The 26,236-nt window shown below is 45.9% G+C and overlaps 1 protein-coding gene across 18 annotated transcripts in view; it reads left to right on the top strand.

Annotated features, from left to right (window-relative positions):
- The window catches only part of ZMYND8 (zinc finger MYND-type containing 8), a 127,208-nt gene that overhangs the window by 34,739 nt on the left and 66,233 nt on the right, over window positions 1–26,236 (top strand). For 11 of the 18 annotated variants that reach the window (XM_045980454.1, XM_045980461.1, XM_045980457.1 and 8 more), the window contains 7 exons: window positions 3,183–3,331; window positions 13,602–13,820; window positions 16,690–16,803; window positions 19,462–19,554; window positions 20,696–20,783; window positions 23,582–23,637; window positions 25,589–25,666. In XM_045980454.1, coding sequence (XP_045836410.1) covers window positions 3,183–3,331; window positions 13,602–13,820; window positions 16,690–16,803; window positions 19,462–19,554; window positions 20,696–20,783; window positions 23,582–23,637; window positions 25,589–25,666 — 797 coding nt within the window. Of the gene's footprint in view, window positions 1–2,294; window positions 2,382–3,182; window positions 3,332–13,601; window positions 13,833–16,689; window positions 16,804–19,461; window positions 19,555–20,695; window positions 20,784–23,581; window positions 23,638–25,588; window positions 25,667–26,236 lie in introns of those variants that run through there. The other 7 variants (XM_045980459.1, XM_045980460.1, XM_045980455.1 and 4 more) reach the window with 4 other exon arrangements.

The following is a 26,236-nucleotide window of genomic DNA, read 5'->3' as shown; positions in this document are numbered from 1 at the left end:
TAGTCATTCGCTTTCCATGTTGTCTGGTCAAGGTGCCATTTCTTCTGGGATGCATCTCCTGGGGGCCCCCAAAACACCTTTCTGTTTTTTTTTTTTTTTTTGTTTTTAAAATGTTTGATTCTTTTTAATAGGCTCCACTACCCAGTGTGGAATCCAGCATGGGGCTTGAACTTCTGACCTTGATCTCAAGACCTGAGCTGAGATCAAGAGTTAGACCCTTAAGCAGCTGAGCCACCCAGGCGCCCAACCAAAACACCCTTCACCCTTCTTCTTCTTTTTTTTTTAAAAGATTATTTATTTATTTGACAGAGAGAGAGAGACACACAGAGAGAGGGAACACAAGCAGGGGAAGTGGAAGAGGGAGAAGCAGGTGCCTCGCTGAGTAGGCAGCCCGATGTGGGGCTCGATCCCGGATCACGACCTGAGCTGAAGGCAGATGCGTAACAACTGAGCCACCCAGGCGCCCCACCAAAACATCCTTCTTAAACACACATCCTCTGACATTTGAGCAGGGTTATTTGGGTTTACCAGCTGTACGCTGAACAAATCCCAGACTGCAGTCCCCAAGCCCATGGTGATGGGTCCGAGCTTTGTCCATCCGGTGACATTGTTTTTCCTGAATCAGGCCTTCCGTCATTTACTCGTTCCTGGCTTTGGTTTGTACCCGCTTCCTTTTTGCATGCTCCTGAACCTCCTAAATGCCTCACTTTAAATTTATTTTGATAAAGTCGTCTACGCTCATGATAAATACAGTGTACCAGGGTACACAGTGAAAATGATCCCTCCCCTTTCTCCTGCATGTTTCCCTTCCCCCAGGCAGCCGCTGGTCCCAGTTGAGAGCTCTGTAGTAGTTTTGTGTTCATCTGGGAATGTTCTAGGCTTGTGCAAACTTAGATTTCTAACGTCGTTTTTGGGGGGTGTGTGTCAGTCTTTTAATGGTGCTCAGTGTTTTCTGCTCTTTAGCCTGATGCACGAGGTTGCAGATAGTCATGAATCTGTTTGCATAGAGGTGCCCCCTTACTCTTTTTTTTATAACGATTTTATTTTTTTGACAGAGAGATCACACAAGTAGGCAGAGAGGGAGGCAGAGAGAGAGGGGGAAACAGGCTCCCTGCTGAGCAGAGAGCCCGATATGGGGCTCGATCCCAGGACTCTGAGATCATGATCTGAGCCGAAGGCAGAGGCTTAACCCACTGAGCCACCCAGGTGCCCCGAGGTGCCTCCTTATTCTTAATGGCTGTGGAATATTCCACTGTATGGGGCGGGGAGGCGCCTGGCTGGGTCCGTTGGTCGAGCATGTGGCTCTTGACTTGATATCGCGGTTGTGAGTTCAAGCCCCACATTGGGTGGGAGATTATGTAGAAAAATAAAATGAAGAAAGAATATTCTAGTGTATGCCTGTGGTATGTTATTAGACCAGACTTCGATTTGTGGAAATGTTCGTCATTTCCAGATGTGGGTACAACACTCAGTGTCTCATTTGAATCACCTTAGGGGTGCTTTGCTTCCTGCCACTGTATCCGTAGCATGCGTTTCTCGGTGGAGGACGTGAGCCTTCACGGATGAGGGCGAAGAGGGGTAAGGATCTCTGCTGGGCACGAGGGAGAGGAGGCTCTCTCTAGGGGAACGCCAGGTCCAGGCTGTACCTTTTCGGGGAGTTTTCCTGTTAACTCGCTGGGCAGTGACCCAGATGAGCTGAAGATCCTGTGCTGTAGTATTTGAGGATTTTCCTTGATTTCCTTCTTACACTCTAGGGCTGTTTCCCCATGTGCCTCGGGGCCATCCCTTCAGGCTCTCTGGGCCTCCACTTGAGGCATGATCCTCCAAACTCGGGGGTCTGTCTCCCTCAAGGTGCCTGTGGTTAGCATTTCATTTCCTCATGGGGCTGTGTGTCAGTGCAGCGCCCGGAACACTGTTAGGGGTTTTTCTGAAGTTGCCTGGTGAGACTGGAATGTTCCGTCCTGTGGATCAGCGTTTGCAGAAGTCGTTCACGGTCTCCTTTAATGAGCCTGCTTGGAAGATGGTCTTTCAGGCAGAGGGAGACCCCTAGGAGGCCTCACATGTGTCCGTCCTGGGCCGTGTTCATCTGCCCCGGGGGCCCCTGTCCACGCGCAGAGGCTGGTGACGCACGGAGCATCCCGCATGCTGGGGCTTGCCTGGGAGTTAAAACTGGAGGAGGCACATCGTCAGTTTCGCGTTGGGGATAGTCGTCCTTCTGGATTCCACATCCCACCCCATCCCCTGTGCTCTCACGTAGCTGTCTTTCCTTGTGCCTGTAACTTCTCTTTCTCAGAATGTAAGGCACACCACCCTGGGCCCTTACTTCGTCCCGACGCTAATGAGACAGCCGGCGGGCATGGAGTGGACCCAAGGCCTTGCAGGTGAAGATGGGGTGCTGGTGGAAGTGTCTGGGCTTAAATGAGATGCTGGGAGAGTAAAAATGGGAAGGAATGAATCGGCGAGGGTTGGGGGGCTGGCACATCTCAGAGGAGAAACTGGGAGAATGTCATTTGTGTCTTACCCCTTTGGAGGAAAGTCACAAACAAGCACAACACAGTCACTGTTGTCTTTCACAGAGAAGTATATATGCCTTTGATTTCTGGAAGTGTGTGGCCTCTCTGGGCTGTCTTTCCTGGTTTCCTGGCTGTTACCATCAGCCATGGGTACGAAGAAGAAGTACTTCCTTGGGATGAGGATGGTACTGGGGTCTCTGTGACACAACTCACGGTCAGCAGGGACACAGTAGAGAAGGGTGGGGATTTTGGCAAAATCGTGAGTACCTTTCCAACTAAATAAATGGCTCACTGGTTGATATACAGATCAGTCTGGGACCATAAGGCCATGCAGGCCCCGATTTGTGTGTGTGTGTGTGTGTGTTTTAAGAAAAGCCAGAAGTCTAGGTGATTATGTGAAGTTTCTCAATTTTTTTTTTTTTTACTGTAGCAGTGAATTAAAATTTTAACAAAAATGGTATGCAGACTGAAGAAAGAGTGTGTGACTTTTGAGACCGTTGACCAAAGGGATGGGGTGAGTGTATTCTTCTAGGAGGACGGACGAATGAGCACTACAGCAGCATTGGGCCTGGGGACGGAGTGCCTTGTGTCCCACACACCCTCTCCCTGGGGGGCCTCGGCCTCCCTGATGACTGCTTTAAAATACGTGGTCCTGTGTGTCTCTTTCAGATCCTGGCTCCACAGAGAGAACAGCCCAGAAAAGAAAGTTCCCCAGCCCTCCGCATTCTTCCAATGGCCACTCGCCACAGGACACATCCACAAGCCCCATTAAAAAGAAAAAGAAACCCGGCTTACTGAACAATAACAATAAGGAGCAGGTAAAGGGCCGCTGGGAATGGCGTCCACACCAGCAGGACAAAGGCGGTAGTGAGCAGCTCTGTAGCTTTCCGGGTGTTTCTGACAGCCTGTGTTCTTGGCATTTAACAAGCTGCCTTGCTCCAGCTGTCATTTGTATAAGACAAGAAGGGCAGTTCCAAATGGGTCTGTGTAGAAATTTCCAGTGGCTTTTTTAGATCTGTTTTGGGGACGGGGCAGTGACCCAGATGAGCTGAAGATACTGTGCTATAGGATTTGGGGATTTTCCTTGGATTTCTTAACTTATACTCTAGGGCTGTTTTCCCCAGGTGGCCTGAAAAGTTTTTCCTGCCAGGCCATGTCAGTAGGATGGGGCTGAGGTCTGCCTGGAGGTAGTTATGGGGCTGAGGCAGGCTCTCCCCTCCTGGTCTTAGCTTTCTCATCTGTAAAATAACAGGTTTAGGTCTGTGGTAACACAGCTGCTGTCTCTCCCCATTGTCTACTGTCCTCTTTGGTAACTGGTCACCATTTCCTCTCACTGCACTCTCGGAGTCTTTTTCTGGAACCCATCCGCCTGCAGCCGACACCTGTCAGCCAGATAGGAACATCCATTAGCTGTCTTAGATCTTAAGAGACCTAGCTTTAAAATTCTCTGATGCAGGCTAGAGATACTCTTCTGATTTAAAAAAAATGGTAGATGCTTTAGTGGGCCACGGCGTCAGATCTCCTAGCCCTGGAGGAAACAGGACGCCTCAGTGGTTCTGTGAGCATTTCCATAGGGATTCCTCAGGATGCATTCATCCATCTCGAGCATTACGGTGTGCCAGAGTGGGCCCTGGGGATCGGAGGTTGAATAAAACAAGGTTGTCGCTTTCCTGGGAAGAAACCTAGTAATGGTTAAATACCCAGAACTGGGAGAGGGGTGCATTTCTGCACACTAATCTATTTCCATGCTCAAAATTATATAGCGAGATGCCAGCGCGGTGCCGTGGGCAAGTTAACCTCTTCGTGCCTGGTTGGCTTTATCCCCTGAAACGGGAGTAATGGGATTTCATGGAGTGTGGTGATGAAATGAGCGACACGATGTCAATCGTGATAATAAAAATTAAGCCAGGCTCGATACTAAGTGGAATAATCACATGAACTGGGTGTGAAGTAATGAAACGGCAGCCACAGAGATGTTCCAGATCTGTGCTGTTGCGTGTAATGGCCACAAGCCACCTGTAGCCATTGAACACCTGCGGATGGCAAATGTGACCCAGGGACTGGGTTTTTATTTTTATTTTTTCCTTTCTTTTTTCTTTTTTAACCAAAAAATATTATTTAAGTTTTTATTTAAATTCCAGTTAACATCGAGCACAGTGTCAGTTTCAGGTGTACCGTGTGGTGTTTGAGCACTTCCCTACAACACCCCGTGCTCATCATAGTACGTGCACTTGACTTCATCCCCACCCCCCACCTCCCCTCTGGTCACCGGCCAGTTTGTTCTCTGTAGTTAAGAGTCTGTTTCTTGGAGGAACTGAATTTTTAATTTAATTTTAATTTGTTGACCGCCTGTGGCTTAGAGCTGCTGTGTTGGATAGTAAAGGTCTAATGAGATGGGAGTCCCGTTAGAAGAGAAGAAATGAGTCCTAAATGAATGTCTCGGGGGATTGAGAGGCACCCACACTGCGCTGGTGATAATAACACTAAGACGTTGGTTGGCCATTTGCTACTTCCTGTTGTAAGGCATTTTTTTGTGCTCATGTTTGTAATAACCCCGTGGGAAAGGGCTGTACTTGCGACCATTTTACAGATGAAAACACAGAGGTTCAGAGAAGTTAAGGTGTCTCCTCAGGGCCTCAGAGCGAGGCAGAAGCTGCATTAGAGCTTAGGTCTCTCCATCTGACTTGAAGCACTGACAACCCATCCCCTGTCACCCTTAAGCCATCCCATAGCTGCTGGCAGTGAAGACTAAGCAGCAAAACGGGGGCTTGGGGGCTCAGTTGCTTGAGCATCTGACTCTTGATTTTTGGCTCAGGTCATGATCTCAAGGTGCCTGAGGTTGAGCCCTGCCTCGGGCTCCACACTGGGCTGGATCCTAGAAGAGATTTTCTCTCTTCAAAAAAGAAAAGAAAAGAAAAGAAAAAAATGAAAAGAGAAAGAAAGAGGAAGGCCATAGATAATCCCCAAACCTTAACCTAGCTAATAATTTAACTTCCTGGGCAAACTCTCCCTTACCAGGTACCAGGAAGGCATGAGGCGGAGTGTCCCCTCTTTGCAGAAAGCCTTCTCCTTTGGCCTCTCCCTGTGTGTGCACACGTGAATCACACTTTTTGAGTTCCTCCGGAGCTGGCTTGTACCTCTCTTTCTGGAAGCTGATCTCCTTGGGGAGCCCGTGCATTTTCTTCTCTCCCGTCCCCATCCATGTGTTAGGACCATTTCTGTAACACTGAAGGCCCGTGACCACAGGGACACATTTGTCAGTCTGTGTCCCCTTCCAGACTGGCAGCCTCAGAAAGTGGCCAGTGTTTGGTGGGTGCTGTCACAACGGTGGGGGGTTGGGGTTGCTCCTTGTGAATACATAGTGCACTCTGGGTTTGGGAAAGAGGGGACTAGGAGGGGCTGGACATGGGGCATGATTACGCTCCTCAATAATCTGTCATCTTCAGTATTGATAGAAGGGTTTATGGGCCTGTTGCACAGCGGAAATGCCGTCCGGACCTAGAGATCTGGTCTTTCTAGTCCCACTGTGTATGGGAGACTCAGTGTGGGACCCTGTCAGTTGCTTGCCCATCTTTGAGATTTAGTTGTCTTGTAAAATAGGGGTTTGGGCTGGAAACGTCATAAGGCTGATTGTAGGCTTGTTTTTCAGCCTTAAAACTCCCTGGGGCCAAACAGCCAGGAGTTGGCAGAGGATAAACAGGCTTAACTGCAGAGAAGTGAAGTTCCTGACCCTTGACCCCATAATTCATTCTAGTACATAATATTTGCACAGTAGCAGCAGCCTCCCTCCTGTAATAGTCTGTTTTTCCTTAAGGGGAACTTAAATCCCTTAAAAAAAAAAAAATTCTTCTGGACACTTTGCCTTTCCTCTTTCTTTCTTTTAGAATTTTACAGCATTACAAAATTATGGAATTAAAAGCAAATTGTAGGTCTGTAAGTGCTGGGTTTTACCAGTAGTATAATTTGGTATTCACCAACATTTGAAGATCATGAGATTTCAAGTAACAACTTATGTTTTTGGGTTCTTACAAAAACTCAGAAAAATCCAGCAATAGCTGGAGTGGAGTAGAGACTGCCCCTTTATTTTTTTAAAATTTTAAAAATTATTTTTACTAACATATAATGTATGATTTGCCCCAGGGATACAGGTCTGTGACTCATCAGGCTTACACATTTCACAACACTCACCATAGCACATACCCTCCCCAATGTCCATAACCCAGTCACCCTCTCCCTAACCCCCACCCCCCAGCAACCCTCTGTTTGTTTCTTGAGATTAAGAGTTTCTTCTGGTTTGTCTCCCTCCCAATCCAATCTTGTTTCATTATTTCCTTCCCTAACACCTCCCTTCTCAAATTCCTGATATCAGGGAGATCATATGATAATTGTCTTTCTCTGATTGACTTAATTTCACTCAGCATAATACCCTCTAGTTCCATCCATGTTGCAAATGGCAAGATTTCATTTCTTTTGCTCAGCCCGCCGGATTAGACACAAGGTATTCTAGTTTTCCACACTCCCCACCCCTCCCCATTGTCAAACCCTGTTTGCCTTGCTCATTCCTACTGCTTCTGGCTCTTTCAGGCATTCAGGTGCCTTTGAATTTTGGCATATATCAATATTCTTCCCCTCTTCTTCTCATTTTTTTAAATTTATTTTTTGTGTTCAAAAAAAGGAGAAAGCTTTTCTTGTCTTATAAAAACAAGCAACTCCCCCCCCCCCCCATATTTTTCCATTTTTGGTAGACTTTTTATTACCAAATGGAGATGGGGTTGAATTTTTTTTTTTAAGATATTTATTTGTTTGACAGACAGAGATCACAAGTAGGCAGAGAGAGAGAGAGGGGAAGCAGGCTCCCAGCTGAGCAGAGAGCCCGATGCGGGGCTCGATCCCAGGACCCTGGGATCATGACCTGAGCTGAAGGCAGAGGCTTTAACCCACTGAGCCACCCAGGCGCCCCTGTTACTATTATTTTAAAGATTTCGTTTATTTATTGGACAGAGAGCGCGACCACAAGCAGGGGGAGTAGCAGACAGGGAGAAGGAGAACACGCTTCTTGCCAAGCAGGGAGCCCGATGCAGGGCTCAATCCCAGGCTCTGGGATTATGACCCAAGACAAAGGCTGATACCCAACTGATGGAGCCACCCACATGCCTCTGTAATTAATTTTTAAAAAAATTTTTATTAATTTATTTGACAGACAGAGATCACAAGTAGGCAGAGGCAGGCAGAGAGAGAGGGGGAAGCAGGGTTCCTGCTGAGCAGAGAGCCAGATGTGGGCCCCGATCCTAGGACCCTGAGATCATGACCTGAGCGGAAGGCAGAGGCCCAACCCCCTGAGCCACCCAGATGCCCGCCCTATAATTAATTTTTTAAAAAAGGATTTTATTTATATATTTGAGAGAAAGAGCATGTGCAAGTGGGAGGTGGGGAGGGGCAGAGGGAGAGAGAAAAGCAGACTCCCTTGTTGCGGGACTCGATCCCAGGACCCTGATATCATGACCTGAGCCGAAGGCAGATGCTTAACCAACTGAGCCACCAGGAGCCCCTACAATTACTTTTTTATAGCCTTTTGGTCTGGTGGTTTCACTCTGTAGGAAAGGTTTGAAAACTTGGAGGTGCTTTTTCTTGTGATTGGGGTGGGGAGAGACAGCCCAAAGCCTGGAAGGACACTCCTGGCATTTTGTGGACGATCAGGTTGCTAAATATCCTGCGGTAGATGTCCGCAGAAGTATCTTTCTGTAAATGACATTAGGACCTTTACTGAAAAATAGCCTCTCTAATTTTTGGTTCTTGGGACATTTGACTAGGAAGACTCCCTTCTGAAAGGTTTCACCCCTCCTCCGCATCATTAAAGGACTGAGAATCTGCTAACAGGTTGGGTGGCCATTGGTATCCTTTCGATCAAATAGGGTAAAGGAATGATGGGGCTCCCCCTCACTGCCTCTGAGTACAGGGTGAGCTAGATAAGTGGGTGAGCTAGGTCTTACTTGTCAGGCCTGTGCATTGTCTTAAAAACTTAAAAATACTCACAGAAGTTCCTTGTTGAGCTGGGGCAGTGTATTAACATTGAAGACAGCTGAGGCAGTGTGTATAGGCTTGCTTGCTTCTTCCTGAGCTCTGGCAGCATTGGGAGTGTGTGTCGGCCTCACTGTCTCCATCACTGGAGCTGAGTGGGAGCTGCCACTTAAGATGGGCCCGAGTTCTGCTTCTCCCTCTTGTCTCGCCAGCATCCCAGCTAAATGCCAGCGACACTACTCACACTCCAGGGCTGGGCAGTTTTTCTTAGAGCAGAGACATGTTTTGCAGCGTTGGTGCTTTAAGTGGAGAAGAACAAAAGCTGGAACGAGGACCGTTTCATTTCATGTGTGTTACCTCTGTGGTCCATGTAAGATTTTGAGTCTGTGGTCCCCCCGTGTCTCGCAGATGGACCCTGTGCTCACACCCAGCCGGAGGACCCGTTCTCTGCTTTACGCAGACCACGTGTCAGCTGACTACAGCCTGGGAGCCAGATGCCGCACAGAGCCTGGTTTTGAAAATAAAGTTTTATTGGCACACAGCCACATTCTTTCATTTACATATTGTCTGTGGTTGCTCTTTTGCTACTGTGGCTGACTTGAGTCCTTGTAATAGAGACCACATGACCTGCAAAGCCTTCAGCTATTTGCTGTCTTTTTTTTGTTGTTTATAAAGATTTTATTTACTTAGTTATTTGAGAGCCACATGAAGAGAGAACCTAGGCGGAGAGAGGGAGAAGCAGACTCCCTGCTGGGCAGGGAGCTCCACACAGGGCTGGATCCCAGGACCCTGAGATCATGACCTGAGCCCAAGGCAGAGGCTTTAACCCACCAAGCCACCCAGGTGCCCTAGGTTTTTCCTTTTTTAAATGTTCCATATTTGTTATCGAACAATTTTTATGGAGCAGGAAATGCAAGCGGCCGATAAGGCAGATCTCTGATGGATGTGGAGGTTACCAGGCAGCTATTTCTGAGCCACAGCAATGTTGCTTCAAGAAAGGGGGAATATCCTGAAGAGGGTTTGGGGCAGCCTGGCACGCACCCCTCAGGATCCCCCCTCCCCCCGAACACCCACTCCCGGCCAGGTGTGGGGTGAGGGCAAGGACGTGGGGGGCGAGGCTTAACTGCAGAAGCAACAGGACGGCTTCTATCGGGCAGGAGGGACCTGGGTTGCCAGTTAGGGAGATTAGCTGGCCTGTTCGATTCTTCCAGTTTCGTTTAGATCGGCTCTTCCTGTCCTATTATTAACTTGCTGAAAGGAAGTCAGGCACTGAACTATGGCTGACTGCGTTGTTGCAAAAGCCACAAAAGCATTCTGGAAGACCTCACTCAGGTTAGAAATAGATCCTGCTTGCTTGACATGTGAGGCTTATCTTTCCATACGAGGATCTCCTCTTCCTTCCACACCTCGCCTCCCTCTTCTTTCTTGTCCTCCTCCTTGTCTGCTCCCTGCTCCCCTCCTTAAAGCCCCCCTTCACCCTTTCTCCTGCCCCAAATGCACCAAGAATTTCCTAGGCAGAGAGGGGACCCTGAACATCGGTGGTTCTCAACCAAGGGCAGTTTTGCCCCTCAGGGACATTTGGCAATATCTGAAGACTTTTTTTTTGGTTTGTTTTAAAGATTTTATTTATTTGATACTGAGAGAGATCACAAGTAGGCAGAGAGGCAGGCAGAGAGAGAAGGGGAAGCAGGCTCCCTGCTGAGCAGAGAGCCCAATGCGGGGCTCAATTCCAGGACCCTGAGATCACGACCCAAGCCAGCGACTTAACCTACTGAGCCACCCAGGCGCTCCTGGAGACATTTTGATCATCATAGTTTTGTGGAAGTGGGGATGCTCCGGGCATCTAGCCACAGATGCTGCTATACATCCTGTAGTGCACAAGATGGTTCTGTCCCTCAAAGAATTTTCTGCCCTGAACAACAGTAGTGTGAGGGTCAGAGCCCCCTCCCTGCCCCCTGCCATGTTCTCCTTTCATGTCTCCTGTGGTGTTTCTAGTTGTTTTCCTAATTTTCAGATTCCCCCATCCCGCTTTGCAGCTCTTTGCATGAAAGAGAAGTATTTTGACCTACAGAGAATGTTCTCTGAGAGGATCACTTCATCATTAGGGTCTCTCCTCACCCCGCATTGTCTTACATAGGGCGTCAGGGCGAGGGCAAGTTGGGTTGTTATAACCTAGTGTCATCTGTCAAGTGAGACTAGTACTGTCTATCCGGAGTACCTCTCTGGGGAGTTGTGAGGATAAAATGAAGAGAATGCATGAGAGTATGTTGAACACTGAACTTGGGGAGAAAATTGTAATGGTGTTACTCTCTAGAAACCAAGTATAGAACCTGTATCTGAACTGAACCAGGGAAATAAATGGACTGAATCACACAGTTGCCCTTAGAAGTCTTAGTTGTCGGGGCATCTGGGTGGCTCAGTCAGTTAAGTGTCTGCCTTCAGCTCAGGTCGTGATCCCAGAATCCAGCCCCGCATCAGGCTCCGGGCTCAGTGGAGAGCCTGCTTCTCCCCCTCCCCCTGCCTGCCGCTCTGCCTGCTTGTGCTCTCTCTGTCAAATAAATAAAATCTTAAAAAAAAAAAAATGTCTTCGTTGTTTTCCTAGTAGAAATGAGAGTAGGGAGACTTCGAAGGATGGATTAACAGGGATCTGCTAAGGAAGCATCTGGGAGGCTTGATAAAAAGGAGTGTACAAATAGCAGGCATTTCAAGAACCTTAAAACCTCATAATAAAAACCAGGAACAAGACATGACTGCTTGTAATCTTGACCACTCTTTCCCATTATCCTGGGGGGGGGGTGTGTCCCAGGGTAAAATAAGGGCCCCATTAAAATAAAAGGGAAAAGAAAAGGAGTGTAAAAATACTAGAGAGGAGCAGACAGAACCAATGTTGCTTAGAGCAGATCTTTTTAACCAGTAAAGTGTTAGAGCTGTAGATACCAGAGGTCAGGCTTAAAAAGTCTAACCACACTTCTAGGTACCAACAATGACTACTTAGAAAATGGAATGGAGAAAGATCCCATTCATACTGTCAACAGAAATTAGGCAGCTGTAACCAACATATGAGATCTTTGTGGAGGAAACGGTAATGTTTTGCTGAAGGACAGGACAGGAAGAAAGCTTACTGTCCAAGATAGGTCCTGTGGTTGTGGCTGAGCCATTATCCATGGAATCAAGCTCAAAGAGGGTTGAGTAACTTTCTTAAAGTTGCACAGCCAAAGTTACTGGGTCATTTTGATGTTTACCACCAGAATTTCTTTCTTTTTTAAGTAGGCTCCAGGTCAAGTCAAGAGCCCAGTGTGGGGCTTGAACTCAAAACCCAGAGATAAAGACCTTAGCTGAGATCAAGAATTGTATGTTTAACTGGCTGAGCCACCCAGTTGCTCCCAGAATTTCTTTTGTTTTTTTAAAGATTTTTTTTTTTTAAAGATTTTATTATTTATTTGTCAGGGAGAGAGAGAGAGCACAAGCAGGCAGAGTGGCAGGCAGAGGCAGAGAGAGAAGCAGGCTCCCTGCTGGACAAGGAAACTGATGCGGGACTCCATCCCAGGACCCTGGGAGCATGACCTGAGCTGAAAGCAGCGGCTTACCTGACTGAGCCACCCAGGCGTCCCTCTTTTCTTAAAAAAAAAAAAAAAAAAAAAAAAAATTAGTTTATATATTTGAGAGAGATGGAGGGGCAGAAGGAGTAGGAGAGAGAATCTCAAGGAGACTCCACGCCGAGTTTGGAACCCAGTGCTGGGCTCGATTCCATGATGCTGGGATCATGACCTGAACTGAAATGAAGAGTGGGATCCTTAACCGACTGAGCTACCCAGGTACCCCGCCCGCAGCCTCAGAATTAATCACTTTCTTTCCTTTTCCTTTCCTTTCTCTTCCCCCTTTCCTTTCCCTTCCCCCTTTCCTTCCTTTCCTTTCCTTCCCTTTCCTTTCCTTTCCTTTCCTTTGCTTTCCTTTCCTTTCCTTTTTAAGATTTTATTTATTTGAGAGAGAGAGAGAGAGAGCACAAGCCAGGGGGAGAGGCAGAGGGAGAAGCAGACTCTTGCTGAGTAGGGGACCAGAACCCCGGGATTATGACCTCAGCCGAAGGCAGATGCTTAACCAACTGAGCCACCCGGGCAGCCCCAGAATTTTTCCATAGTACTTCTTAAATATTGTATTTGTTACTGATTTCCAGTAGACATTTTCCTGATGCTTTTCTTTTGAGTGATCTTAGGTGTTCGGAATGTGGATTTGCTGGATTCTATAATGTATCAGGGGAACATTTTTCTTGATATTCTGGACCAGACAGGGGTTTTGCTTCCCATGAATTGGCCACTCATGTCATCTTTCTGCTATTGGTGGTTCTGAATAGGAGATCTGGTACCTCTGCAAATACGAGGACCTATCTTGTTGAAGATGATGGCTTCAGGAAGCCTCTGGTTGGCTTAGATACTTTATGTGTTGGGCGCAGAGTAAAAAAAAAAAAAAGCCTTTTTTTGGGGGGCGGAGTGGGGGCGATTCAAATCCAATTGATCTCTTCTCCCAGAGCCTGTTGAAATAATCCTGGGGTGAATTCCCATAGTTTTGTTGGCTTTGTTTTGACTTCATTTGTTAGTCTATCAGTAATGGTAGCACTGTGTTCAATGCATGTGTTCTATCATCCCTTGACTCCCAACCCAAATACCACAGCGTTAGGTATTATCATCCCCATTTTACAGATGAGAAAGTTGAAGCTGAGAGAGGTGGAGATTTGTCCAGGGTCATGCAGCTGGTAGAGCTAGAATTTGAACCTGGGTATGTCTGGGTTGTAGCCATTATATTATTCTGCTGGTGCAGCCTCTGAACTCTTAGACACCAGCTTTTCAATCCATGGCTTCTGAAAATAGAAGAGAGGGAGAGGAAATAAAAATGCATAGTATGTAATGACCTACAGACTGTGTATTTATTAGTAGAGTAACCCAAGCTAGCTTGTTAAGGGATGTGTGGAATGCTGTGATGTTCTTTTGCTGTTATTGATGTATTTGTTCAAATTCCTTTTGAGAATGCACATTTGTTTTGAAACCAAACCTGTCTTTCTTGCCTACATTTCAGTCAGAACTAAGACATGGTCCGTTTTACTATATGAAGCAGCCACTCACCACAGACCCTGTTGATGTTGTACCGCAGGATGGACGGAATGATTTCTACTGCTGGGTTTGTCACCGGGAAGGCCAAGTCCTTTGCTGTGAGCTCTGTCCCCGGGTTTATCACGCTAAGTGTCTGAGACTGACATCGGAACCAGAGGGGGACTGGTTTTGTCCTGAATGTGAGGTTAGTTCCTGACGAATGAATGCATTATCTGCTTCGTTTCCTTTCCTTTCTCTTTCTTCCTTTCATTTTAAATTTTACGAATAATCCAGATTCGGGGGAAAAAAAGGGCATTTCTTGCCCTCCACTTGCTCTATCCTGGTCACCCCCTTTTGGGACCAGCTTTGGCGGGGGCCTGAGCGTTTCTGCTCTCACAAAGGCCATTGGACTGAGTGTTGGTTTTCTTTCTTCCTGGGTCTTTGGATCACTCTGGGATCTGCAGCCTTCTCTGATTCTGCTGTAATGAACATTTCAGACGTCTGCTTAAGAGCTGTTAACCGTTCACGTATTCTGAAAAGATCGCATGCTGGTTTTCCTCTTCTTGGATGTTGTCTCTTGCTTGCATCGTTGAATCATCGGCGGGAGCCTAGCTCGGAAGATCAGTTTGGGTTGGTTGCTTCGTGTGGTCGTCATCTGAGGCTTCCGTTCTTGCTACAGCTGTTTCTCGAGTGCCTGTGAGGCGCTAGGGATCCGGCCATGAACAGAAAGGGGCACGTGTGACCTGCTATTCAGGAGAAGAGGACAAAAACCAAATAAAATGAATTGGAGAGGAGAAATTGGGAGTAAGGCAGTGGGAGGGTGTTAAGTGAAGAGGACCAGGATGGCCTCATGAAGACTTGAGAAGCGCACTCTGCCCCCTTCCAGTGAGGAGGCTGCAGGCACACAGCCCGAGCAGAACCGCGCCGGCTTTTTGAAGAACATGTGTCTTTTGTAGGAAATCCTAACCGTTTTCCTTTATTAAAATAATTATTCCCTTTCCACAATTTTGAGGTATCTTCCATTCTTGGTGACTTCCAGTGATGACGCTTTTTCAAGATGCTGCAAATGATGTCATCTGCACAGTCATTTAATGCGGACTGTCACTTGGATTTGAAGGTCTGTTAGAACTTGATCTCACACAAGGAAGCTTTCTGTGTGCGAAATGGAGTGTTCTTCCCGCTGTCTTCTGTGAGGAAAAGAAGCAGGCTATAGGATGGTGTCTGTGGTGCTGCTTTTATGTTGGGAATGGAGAAAAATAAGAAGTATGTGAAAAGAGAGGAGACATCACACCGATATGATGACGTTTTAATGGTGTTCTGCCCCTAAAATTGAGGAAGATGTCTGCCAGTGCTCTGGGATACTCGAGACAGAAGATGCATAGGCGCCACTTTGCTCAGTGATGCCCTCTGGTTGCAGAGTTTCACCTGATTCCACTACAGTTAGTGTGGGCCACGGAACCTTCCTCGGTTTCCCTTTGTCTTGACCCACCTTTCCCACTTGTTGAGTAGTTTAGCAGAAACGATAGTGGCTTTTGCTGCTGCAAGTACAGCTCTAGAGGGTTGTGGCGGGAACAGTAGGGATTTATTCTCCTGTGTAGAAAGAACCCAGACGCAGGGCCAGGCCAGGGTTTGTGCACAGCCAGACCCTTTCTGCTTCACTGTGGAGGCAGTGTGTGTCTCCTCCCACACCCCTTGGCTGTAAGGTGGCTGCTGGGGTTTTTATCACTTGTGCCTAGACAAAAATCCCTCTACGAGGAGGAATGTTTCTCTTTACAACCCTTTTTTATCAAGCAGAAGGACCTTCCCCTACAGCCTTCGGCTGATTCTGCCCTTGGCCTCATTGGTCAGCATTGGACCTGTCTTCACACAATAGAATCTTGAAAATGCCTGTCCGGCAATTTCAGTCTCTTTCATGGGAACTGGGCACTGCCGGCCCGGAGGGAAGGGATCGGAGATGGAGCAGAGGTGGAAGTGGTTGCCATGGATAGCTACCTAGAAGCGAACAGCAGTTCAGACACACAGGTGTTCCGTGTCTAAGGTTTAGGGCCCCAGATGTCTTCCATGGGAGCATTGGCAGTGCAGGCACCTGGCTAGCTGCCTCAGGCTTGGGTAGCTAAGCAGTTAGGGATGTGTGTCATGTACTGTTTTCAGCCTCTGAGCAACTCCTGTGTTGCCCTTTTTCCTCGACAACCAACCAGACACATCTGAAAGTTCTTTTTGGAGGATCCAGAGCTATGAAGGATGGAAACTAAATCAAGATTAATTGGAGAAAACTTCTCTCGGCTCTCCCTACACAGATGGTTAAAGTGTTTCCTGACATCATCAGGCTTTGCTATTTTGGTGTTGCTACATAAGGAGTCTGAAGCTCTGGGATATGGTAGCAGATTGACATAGCAGAGTCTGGTTTCAGACATTTCTCTGGGCCCCTTCTTTGATGGGAATTTCCCTTTCAGAATGACATTTTCCATGGAGACAGCTAGACTCTGCATCTTGTGTCATTTGCCAGAATGTCCTGAGTGGGTTCATATCCATGGTGACAGAATGAAGTCACATTTATATTTAGTTCTCTACCATCCCTTGGATTCTTTCTGCGGGGAAGACTGTCCTTTTCCATCAGTGATGTCACTGAGTTAATGCCTTGTCAGTTTCCTGAAAGGTAGCCCAGAATGCTGAGAGGATCAAGTTAAGCGACTGATTCATTGTGTGCAGAGATCACCCTAAAACCATTAGTGGTCTTTCCTTTCACATCCCATTCTTGAAACCCACAGCTGTAATCATGACGATTTTTCAGGTCCCTGCCCACCTCTTTCTTTCTCCGGTTATGTCATCTTCGTGAGCGAAAAAACACTTCCAAATAAGGTCATCATCTGTGGTTTACTCTGTCTCTTCATTTTTACCCACTGACCCAATGTATGGTCAGCTGGATTGGAGTCTTTCTCCAGCGAAACAACTAGTCTCGTTTGGATGGAAGAGACTTTTTATTATGAGCTGGTTTGAAAAGTAGGAGGAAAGGGCACTTTGTGCAGGGATAGTAACTTTTTTCTAACTGAAATTTGTGTGATTTTGACTTGTAGAAGATTACAGTAGCAGAATGCATCGAGACTCAGAGTAAAGCCATGACCATGCTCACCATCGAACAGTTATCCTACCTGCTCAAGTTTGCCATTCAGAAAATGAAACAGCCAGGGGTAAGAAGAAAGTTCCTTTTGGTATAAGCGTAAATGGAAAATAGTGACTTTTGTTGTTCTCTGTTAACATTCTTGTTCTGAGTAGTCCTTGCTTTCCAGACACCTGTGCATAGTCTTTGGGTCTTCTTATGTGCCCGGCTCAAATACCTAAAAATGAAATATAAAGTACAATGACCTTCAGTGAGTTCTCTATAGCGAGCACTGCGTGTTCCCGATGAGTTTAATTGGGGAATGACATGCAGCAGAAAGTTGGTGGGGATTTAAAATTCTGATTGGTCGTGAAGTGAAACCTCATACCCAGACCCCGTTGGGTAAGGAGCTCCTGGGCTGCTTCCCTTGGGAGTTAGTAAATTCCATTTCAGTGAGGCAGTGGAGTACAACCCGTTTTGTTGGTAATCAAAGTCTGGTGATGGAACCTCCCAGTGTAGTTCAACCAGTGAGACTCCCACAAAGGGTGAGATTCGATTCATTCCTTCAATTTTGAAATAGGATTTGATGGACAGCCTTTGCCTCTTAAAGGAAATCCAGATGAGAAAGTAAGGCTGCCACGTTCAGCTTGCACGCCCTGTTGCTAGCGGTTACCCACCCCAGAGTCCCGGGCATATAACAGTCATGGTTCATTTAGTGTTTTTTTTGGTGACCTTTTCTAGGAGGATGACCATAAAATGCCTCATTCTTAAAAAGAATATGGTGTGGCCATATAATCAACATGTTATGACATTCTTTGTGCAGACCAGTGTAGAGAAACTTTCAGGGTAGGGTTTTCCCTTTCCGATGTGCACAGAGGTGCATATGAAATGGTGACCTTTTGTTCAACTCTCTAGAGTCGGCTTTCTGTGTCAAGGGAATATGCAGCCCTGTAGAACCTCCAGGGTATCGAGTCGACCCTGGCTTAATTTCTTAAAAAATACAAAACCAAAAAAACAAAAAGCACAAGCTTTTGTTTAGAGATTATATTCTGAAACTTGATACCATGAAAAAAATTCACAGCATGCCAATTGGGTGTTGCTAAATCGGGAATCTATTTGTCTCTGTAACAAAATCTCCGTCAATGGAAGCAGAAGCATGGATAGCCTCAGTTTGGAAAGAAAAACAACTTTTTTTTTTAACCGTTAGTTTTTTGGTTTTTTTTTTTCATATTGAGTGACAAGAAATTACTTCCTGCTTTTCCATAGGCTAAATTATTTCTGCTGAGACTGTTGCACAAAAAGAAGAGATTCATGTAGGGTTATCAACACTGTAGACTTAAAAACCAAAGAGAAAAATCGAAGAAGGCCTTAATTTCTCACATAAATTGTTTGATATAAAAATCACTCAGGGGGCGCCTGGGTGGCTCAGTGGATTAAGCCGCTGCCTTCGGCTCAGGTCATGATCTCAGGGTCCTGGGATCGAGCCCCGCATCAGGCTCTCTGCTCCACGGGGAGCCTGCTTCCTCCTCTCTCTCTGCCTGCCTCTCTGCCTGCTTGTGATCTCTCTCTCCGTCAAATAAATAAATAAAATCTTAAAAAAAAAAAAAAAATCACTCAGGGCAGAAAGTTGCCGAGGATATTGAAGCATTTTGTAACTTGCAGTGGCCACCCACTGTCCTTCTGGGTAAAAGAGGGCTCCAGTGACAACAAGTGGTAGCCCTTTCAGATGCCTTGCTTGGCTGTCATTTGGTGTTTTTTTTTTTTTTTTTTTTTTAAGATTTTATTTATTTATTTGACAGAGATCACAAGTAGGCAGAGAGGCAGGCAGAGAGAGGGGAAGGGAAGCGGCTCCCTGCCAAGCAGAGAGCCCGATGCGGAGCTCGATCCCAGGACCCCGACTGAGATCATGACCTGAGCCGAAGGCAGAGGCTTTAACCCACTGAGCCAGCCACCCAGGCACCCTCATTTGGTGTTTAATTAAATATTTTAGATAGTGATTGATTTATTGATTGATTTTGAGATTTATTCTTAAGTAATCTCTACACCCAATGTGAGATCGAGAGTTGCACGCTCTACCTAATGAGCCAGCCGGGTGCCCCAACTACAAATCTTGCAGATTTTTAAATATTGATAAGTAAAAACCATCCATCAACAAACTGGGCCTTGCACTTTGAGCTGATTCATACAAGCATGGCACAAAGTGAAAAATTTTGACATGGTCTCTGTGTTGAAGGTAATTGGCTTCTCGAAGGAGGAGCAAAAATCTCACTTGTCTGAATTTCCCCCCCAAGTGTAAAATATCTGTTGGTACTTAGGGGGACTTTATTAAGTGTGTTATCTCTGGGCATGGCCACGTTTTACTGTCCTTTTGATTATGGGTGTTTGCAGGATATGGATAAGCCTTATTCACAGTTCAGGTCTAAGTAGCTGATGGTGTGTTGTTCTTGTGGATCTTAATAGGACAGAACTGGAACTGTTACTTGGATATATTTTGAAAATGATACAAATAACAAAGTAGGACCCCCCCCCATGATTATTGATAACGAGGCAGAACTAGAAGCTGACCCAGCTTAGTACTCCCCAAGGTCGTTCTTTGTGGAAACCCCTAGAATTGTATTGTCTGAAAAGTTGTCTCCATTTTGAAAGTACTTTGTTACTATTAATGCTTTGTTTTCTCCAGTAATGATGGGTTTGTGTCTCTCTCTGTGTGTGTGTGTGTGTGTGTGTGTGTCCATCTTTTCTTTTATAGACAGATGCATTCCAGAAGCCTGTTCCCTTGGAACAGCATCCTGACTATGCAGAATACATCTTCCATCCTATGGACCTTTGTACATTGGAAAAGGTTGGCCTCCATCAGAGAACCTCACCGTTGTAGCCACAGTTACCGAGAGGACTAAAGACCCCCCCTCACTTCTTGGGCCCCATCTCAAGTTAGATGGTTTCTCTGCCTTTCCTCCGTACCCTTTTGATTTGGATGGAAGAACTCTTGATCCCTTAACTTCGGTAACATTCTTCCAAGGATTGTAATGGAGTGTTGAATTCCACTGATTAGCTCCAAATATTACTTCTGCTGCTGATTGTCTGAAAATTGACCTGAAACAGTCACACTTCTGCGAATCAGTGATTTGATTGATTTGAGCTTTACTTCCTCTTTTCTTTCTCTCAGAGGTGCTAATGAGGGCAGCAGGAAGGAGAAAAGAGAGAATTAAGTGTTTGGGAAACCTTCAGATTGCTGATAAAGATGTGGCTTCCTAGAACTTACTCTACTGTTACGGATATATCTTTACTGCCTGAAGGTGCTTTTAAAAGTTCAGGCTACAATTCCATCCTGAAAATTACACTTGGAACACGTTAGATTGTGCCTATCACCCTGGTGCTAATTTTCAAATTTTTGCCATGAAACACACGGGTAATGAAAAACACGGATGAGGACAACACCTTATATTGTCTCTTTTGCTGGCCCCCAAATGCTGAATGAAACCTGCTTTGAAAAATTGCACACACCCTCATGGTTTTCAAGAAAAGAAGGCATTCAAAAAAGATAGGGTTGGCATCCTAGCTTCACAGATCAATAGCGCTGGAACTTTGCTCAAGTTCCTTGGCATTCGCACACCTCAATAACCTTGTCTGTAACGTGGCGATGATAGTAAGTGTGTCATTGTGTTCTTAGTCACAGGGCTTCTGTGAGGCTTTACAGTGAATAAAAACCATGTCAGTTATTAAAATATCCTGGTTTCTTGAAAGGGGTTGCTTGATAAATGACAGCTGCTGTAAGAGGAAACAATTCAGGGTAGCGATGAATTCAGTGACTTCATTTTTATGGAGTTCTAGATCTCAGATATAATAGCATCTTGGGAAATGGGTAAAAGCATTAATTAATTTGGCAAGTGACTGGTAAGAAAATGATGTGAGGACGCAGGTGTTGAGTGGCTGCGGCTTGTACAGACTGACGGGTTGTTACGCTCCTTGGCTTCTCTCCCCAGAACGCTAAAAAGAAAATGTATGGATGCACAGAGGCTTTCCTGGCTGATGCGAAATGGATTTTGCACAACTGCATCATTTACAATGGAGGTGGGTGGCTTAGGTCGCTGCTAAGAAAGACAGTGTTCATGCCGTGTGTGTTGCTCGGTCTCCCACCCTTCCTAAAAAATCGTGTTTTTTTTTTTTTTTTTTCATGCGCCAGGGCCAAAAGCTGAGAATATTGTGTGTATAGATCACTAATATGGGTGAATAGGGGATGGTGACTCTGTGCATTTTAAGGGATGAGCTGGTTTCCATAGTGGCTTGTGGCTGTAGGATATTGCTGATCTTTTTAGAATCTTTGTTTTGATGGAGGAATAATTACCTAGAATAAAATGCATAGATTTTGTGAGTATATTCTCTGAATTTGACAGACATGTAACAAATATAACTACAACCTCAGATAAAAATCTAGAATATTTCCATCACTCTATTCTAGTCCCACTTATCTCTTACCAATAAACCCACCCTCCTTGGTTTTTTCTGTCCCTATAAGTAGTTTTACATCCTCTAGAATTTCGTATAAATGGAGTCATAGTGCATTCTTTTGGCTAATTGCATGCCATTTAATTTTTTTTTGGGGATTCATGCATGTTGTTTGTATATCTGTCGTTTTATTTTTTTTAATTACCGTGAGTGGTTTTTCACTGTATCAACATATAATTTATTTAGCTATTCCATTTGTGGATTTTGAAGGAGGGTTGGGGTTATTTTCAGCTTTGGGCTGTTGGGAATAAAGCCACTGTGAACATTCTTGTGCAAGTCTTTGTGTGGACATACATTTTCATTTCTCATGGGTAAATCCTTAGGAGTGACAGTGCTGGCTCGTTGAATAGGTTTCTATTTAAATTTATAAGATATTTTGGCAAACTTGGTGCAAAGTGGTTGTACCATTTTATGCTCTTCTGGCCATGCATAGGAGAGTCTTAGTTGCTCTACATCCTTGTCAACACTTGGTGTTGTCTGTTTATTTTAGCCATCCTTGGAAGCGTGAACTGTTAGGTCACGTGATGTTCATTTGCCGTTCCCTTAGGATTCATGGTATTGTGTATCTTTTCATGCGCTTATTAATCATTTATATATCTCTTTTGGTAAAATAAGTATTCAAATCTTTTGTGTTTTTATTATTGCATTTTAGAAGTTCTGTGTATACTGGATAAAGTTGCATCAGTTGCGTTTTTGTGGGTTGAGCCTTCTGGACAGAATGGACGAGGATTCCCGTTAAAATCTTTTCATGTTTCAACCTTTCATGTTGCCCTACCTTCTCCCAAAGTCCTCTCTGTGTATCTTCTGGTCAGGTAGCTCGTTCAGTGTCCTACCCCATTCTGTTCCTCTTATTCCCTGTTAGAACATTCTCCCTTGATGACTTTTTCCTTATCCTTTAGTATCAGCCTTTCAGTCCTCTGAGGAGCCTTCCCTTATGGATTGAGACCATACTCCGTGCTCCTGTGAGGAGATCTCACAGTACCTGTACTTGCCCATGGTAGCATTTATCACACTTCCTAGATGGTGGTGATTTAATTTGTTTGAGTTCCTTACCAGGATGTCAAGTTTTTTTTTTTTTTTGGTTGTAAGATCTTGAAGAGCACAGCCCTGTCTTCTTCCTGTATGGTCCCAGTGTTGATTGTTAGCTGATGTGTAAGGGAAGAGGTTGCGTGGGTGGCTGTCTGCTCAAAGCACCGGGTCTGCATTATTAGCTCAGTAGTGGGGCCCGCCGTGTGGGGAGGGGAAAAAGAGGCACATGGTTTAGAATTCATGTAAGCAGTATTAAATATATAGAAAGGCTGGTAAGGTCACATAAACGAATGAGATTGGGTGGCAGAAAAACAGCAGCATGAGCCAAGGTGGCCATTGGTTGAGGGGAGAACTAGAGACTGAAGAACAAGGGGCATGGACTGCTACCTGGTCTGAAGGGCTCACCCCTGGACACCCCAGTGATTTTTGGATACAGAATTTATAGATCTACTGAGTTTTCAAATCAAGCCGGAAATCTAGGGATGGGTGTGGATGTGTTTGTCTGTAAAATCTTTTTGCCGAGAAATTGACAATGTGTGGAAAGCATGGCGTTTTGGCTGTCTTACCTTCCTTGTTTTGGCTAACCTGAGTTAGCTCTGGGGCCAGATTTTTTTTTTTTTTTTAAGATTTTATTTATTTATTTGACAGAGAGAGAGATCACAAGTAGGCAGGGAGGCAGGCAGAGAAAGAGAGAGGGAAGCAGGCTCCCCTGAGCAGAGAGCCTGATGCGGGGCACGATCCCAGAACCCTGGGATCATGACCCGAGCCGAAGGCAGAGGCTTTAACGCACTGAGCCACCCAGGCGCCCCGTGGGGCCAGATTTAGAACTCATTAGCTAAGTAGTCTCAGGTAAGCAACGACTCTTGAGCTTTGGCTTATCATTAGTGAAATGGGAACATTCTTACCTGCTTCTTAGCATGGGTTCTTGAGGAGTTAATAAGAACATGTATTTCGAAGCACGCGGCACAGCAGAGCTACTTAATTGTTTTCCTTCTCCTGTTACTCTTCATGGGTTGGAGTCTGGAACAATGAGTGAATGAGGCTCCATTCCACTAATTGGGGCCTTTGAAATGTGAAAGCATTTTCCAAATATTAACCTGTGAGCCCAGTTTCAGAGATGACTTGGAGGCACCAAAGATAGGTCAGTGTTTAGGGCAGAAGTCACATAATTTGAACCAATATCAGGAGCCAGAATCTTCTGGTTTTTAGCCTTGGAAGCTAATCCTGGGGGAAAGCAAGTTGAAAGGTTGTTTGTTAGTGGAAGTATAATCCCATGGTTGGGTGTTAATAATCTTGTTTCCATTTGAATTAATCATATTTTCTTATCCCCTTAGGAAATCACAAATTGACGCAGATAGCAAAAGTAGTCATCAAAATCTGTGAGCATGAGGTATGTGTTTCTCACCGTCCAATTTTTTAAAGATTGTATTTATTTATTTATTTATTTGACAGACAGAGATCACAAGAGGCCAAGAAGCAGGCAGAGAGAGAGAGAGAGAGAGAGGGAAGCAGGCTCCCTGCTGAGCAGAGAGCCCAGTGCGGGGCTCTGTCCCAGGACCCTGGGATCATGACCTGAGCTGAAGGCAGAGGCTTTAACCCACTGAGCCACCCAGGCGCCCCAAGCCTAGGCTTTTAATCAGTGGGTTTCCCTGAGGTCAAATTTACTGAACCCAGATACTCTGTATCTGGCGTTTCTGAATCTGCCTATTGGCAATACATTGCCACTGCGTGGGCTCCAAAGCCAGGGCTGTCCTCGATCTGATTTACCCAGTACCTTTGGAATAGCGCACAAGTAGAGTGAGTAGAGGAGGAACTATATGCCATCATTCATTCATTCATGTATTCTTTTGTTCTTTTATGCACTCATTTACTCACTCACCTTTAAGGTAGTCAGTTACGTTACAACATTACAGTTATAATTTATTGAGCACCTGCTGTGCGCCTGGCACTTCAGTGATGTAGGGATAAAGAGGAAAACAAGTCTGATGATGGGACAACGTTAGCAACACTCAGAGCAGTCGTGAACCACCTCCGCTTGGGCCGTGCCCCTTTGCTGCATCGAGACCTTGGGCAGGTGTCTTGACTTTCTGGGGCTTCCTTTTCTCCACCTTTCACGTGTTGGTAACAGTAGTCTTGCCTTCAAAGGGGGGGGTGGGAGGAATTTGTGGATTGGTACCCGTAGAACCCTTTGGTGATCCTGACAGATCTCTGATCAGTGTTAACTGATGTGCTGATGACTGTGTTACTTGAAGTGCTTTACATTTATGTCCTGTAATTGTTAGAATCTGTTTGGTAGCAATTCCTCGCATCCCCATTCTGTGCATGAGGAAATGGGAAGTAGATGGAGGCTCAGATAAGATAAGCAACTGTTCTTAAAATGACAGAGTTGGGAAATGGTGGAGTTTGAATTGAGATCCCAGAAAGGGGCTCCTGGGGCCCTTGGTTCTAAGCCAGACTTCGATATTCTAGGGGAATGTATCTTTTTTTTCTTTTTAAAGTTTTTATTATTTATTTGAAAGAGAGACAGACAACGAGAGAGGTAACACAGGCAGCAGGGTAGGGGAGGGAGAAGCAGGCTTCCTGCCCAGCAGAGAGCCTGATATAGGGCTGGACCCTAGGACCCTGGGATCATGACCTGAGCCGAAGGCAAATGCTCAATGACTGACCTAGCCCCCAGGCGCCCCTGGGGGTATGTACTTTTTCAAGAGGGAGAAGGACGGTCCCCAAACTATAGAATTTTGTATTGTCATCGGTGGGGATAAAATAGGTCAGTATGGTGTTCACCACCTGCCCTGGATGGTGCGGTTGGAGATGTGTGGGAATCAAGCACAATGAGCAGAGGCCACAGCCGTGGCTGGAGGTGCTTGGGGAGCTCAGGACGGCCAAGGCCTGGTCACACTTGGCGTTGACCAAGCTCATCAGGAGTTCAGATTTCCTTGTTTCTCAGCCTTGTACTACTGACATTTAGGCTGGGGACTTCTTTGTTCCGGGGACCTTCCTGTACCTCCTAGATTCCACTTACATTCTGCAGTCGGATTAACATTGGTGCATGATGGCTCAGGCTATCGTGTCTTGGGGAATGGACCGCAGTGGGCACAAAAGTAGAAGCTGATTCGGACGTGGTCTAGAGAGAGAGGAGGTGCTGGTGTTGGCGGCGTGGGCTGGGTGAAGCACGGGGGTTGGTGGGAGGTGGTTGGACTCCTGTCGAAGGTGTTCCCCGCTGTGGGACCTGGTTTAGCTGACCTTAACCTTAACTCCTGACACCAGCATGCATTCCTTGATGGCCTCCAGATGTGAGGCCCCTGGGATGACACATGCTATAACATATTTTTCCTTTACAGATGAATGAAATTGAAGTATGTCCGGAGTGTTACCTAGCTGCTTGCCAAAAACGAGACAACTGGTTTTGTGAGCCTTGTGTAAGTCGTACTTCTTTTCCTTACCTCATTTTCTGAGCCCCAGGCCTTAGATGGCTACCCAAGGCCACTTTGTCCAGGCGGTTTATTTGGTGAAACTTTGGGTGAAGTTTTTTAAATGATTTTTCTTTTCTTTTTTTTTTTTAGTGATAAAGTTACAGCAGAATGAAAGTAATCTAGGTAGAATAAACCCGTGGGCCTGAAAATTCACGTGCCGAAGGGAGCATTGTGATTTCCTGGGTTTATTAACCCCAGGCAGACTGTAGGCTAGAGAGCCAGGAGCTTATCAGGGAGGGGTGCCCTCATAGTAATGCAGATAGCGGGAGGAGAGTTTGGAGGAGAGTTCCTGGAGTGTGTTTTTTCTGGTCTGTGTTGGGAGATTTGGAAATACCTCTGCACGACTCCATGGTCTCTCCAACTTGGTGGTTTGGGCTGGGGGTGGGGAGAGAAACATCACCCAGTTTTTTCCTCATGGATCTGTATTTTCCAGACTGGTGTTCTGCAGAGAGAAGTGTGTTCTTGGGGAGGGCTAGTGGGAGGGTGGGAGGAGGTAGGGGTGGAGATTACTGGGGG

This window comes from Meles meles, chromosome 16, assembly GCF_922984935.1.
Source record: "Meles meles chromosome 16, mMelMel3.1 paternal haplotype, whole genome shotgun sequence".
In the NCBI taxonomy this organism is placed as follows: domain Eukaryota; kingdom Metazoa; phylum Chordata; class Mammalia; order Carnivora; family Mustelidae; genus Meles; species Meles meles.
The sequence above is the reverse complement of the archived record's forward strand: the minus strand, read 5'-3'. Positions and strand labels throughout refer to the sequence as shown.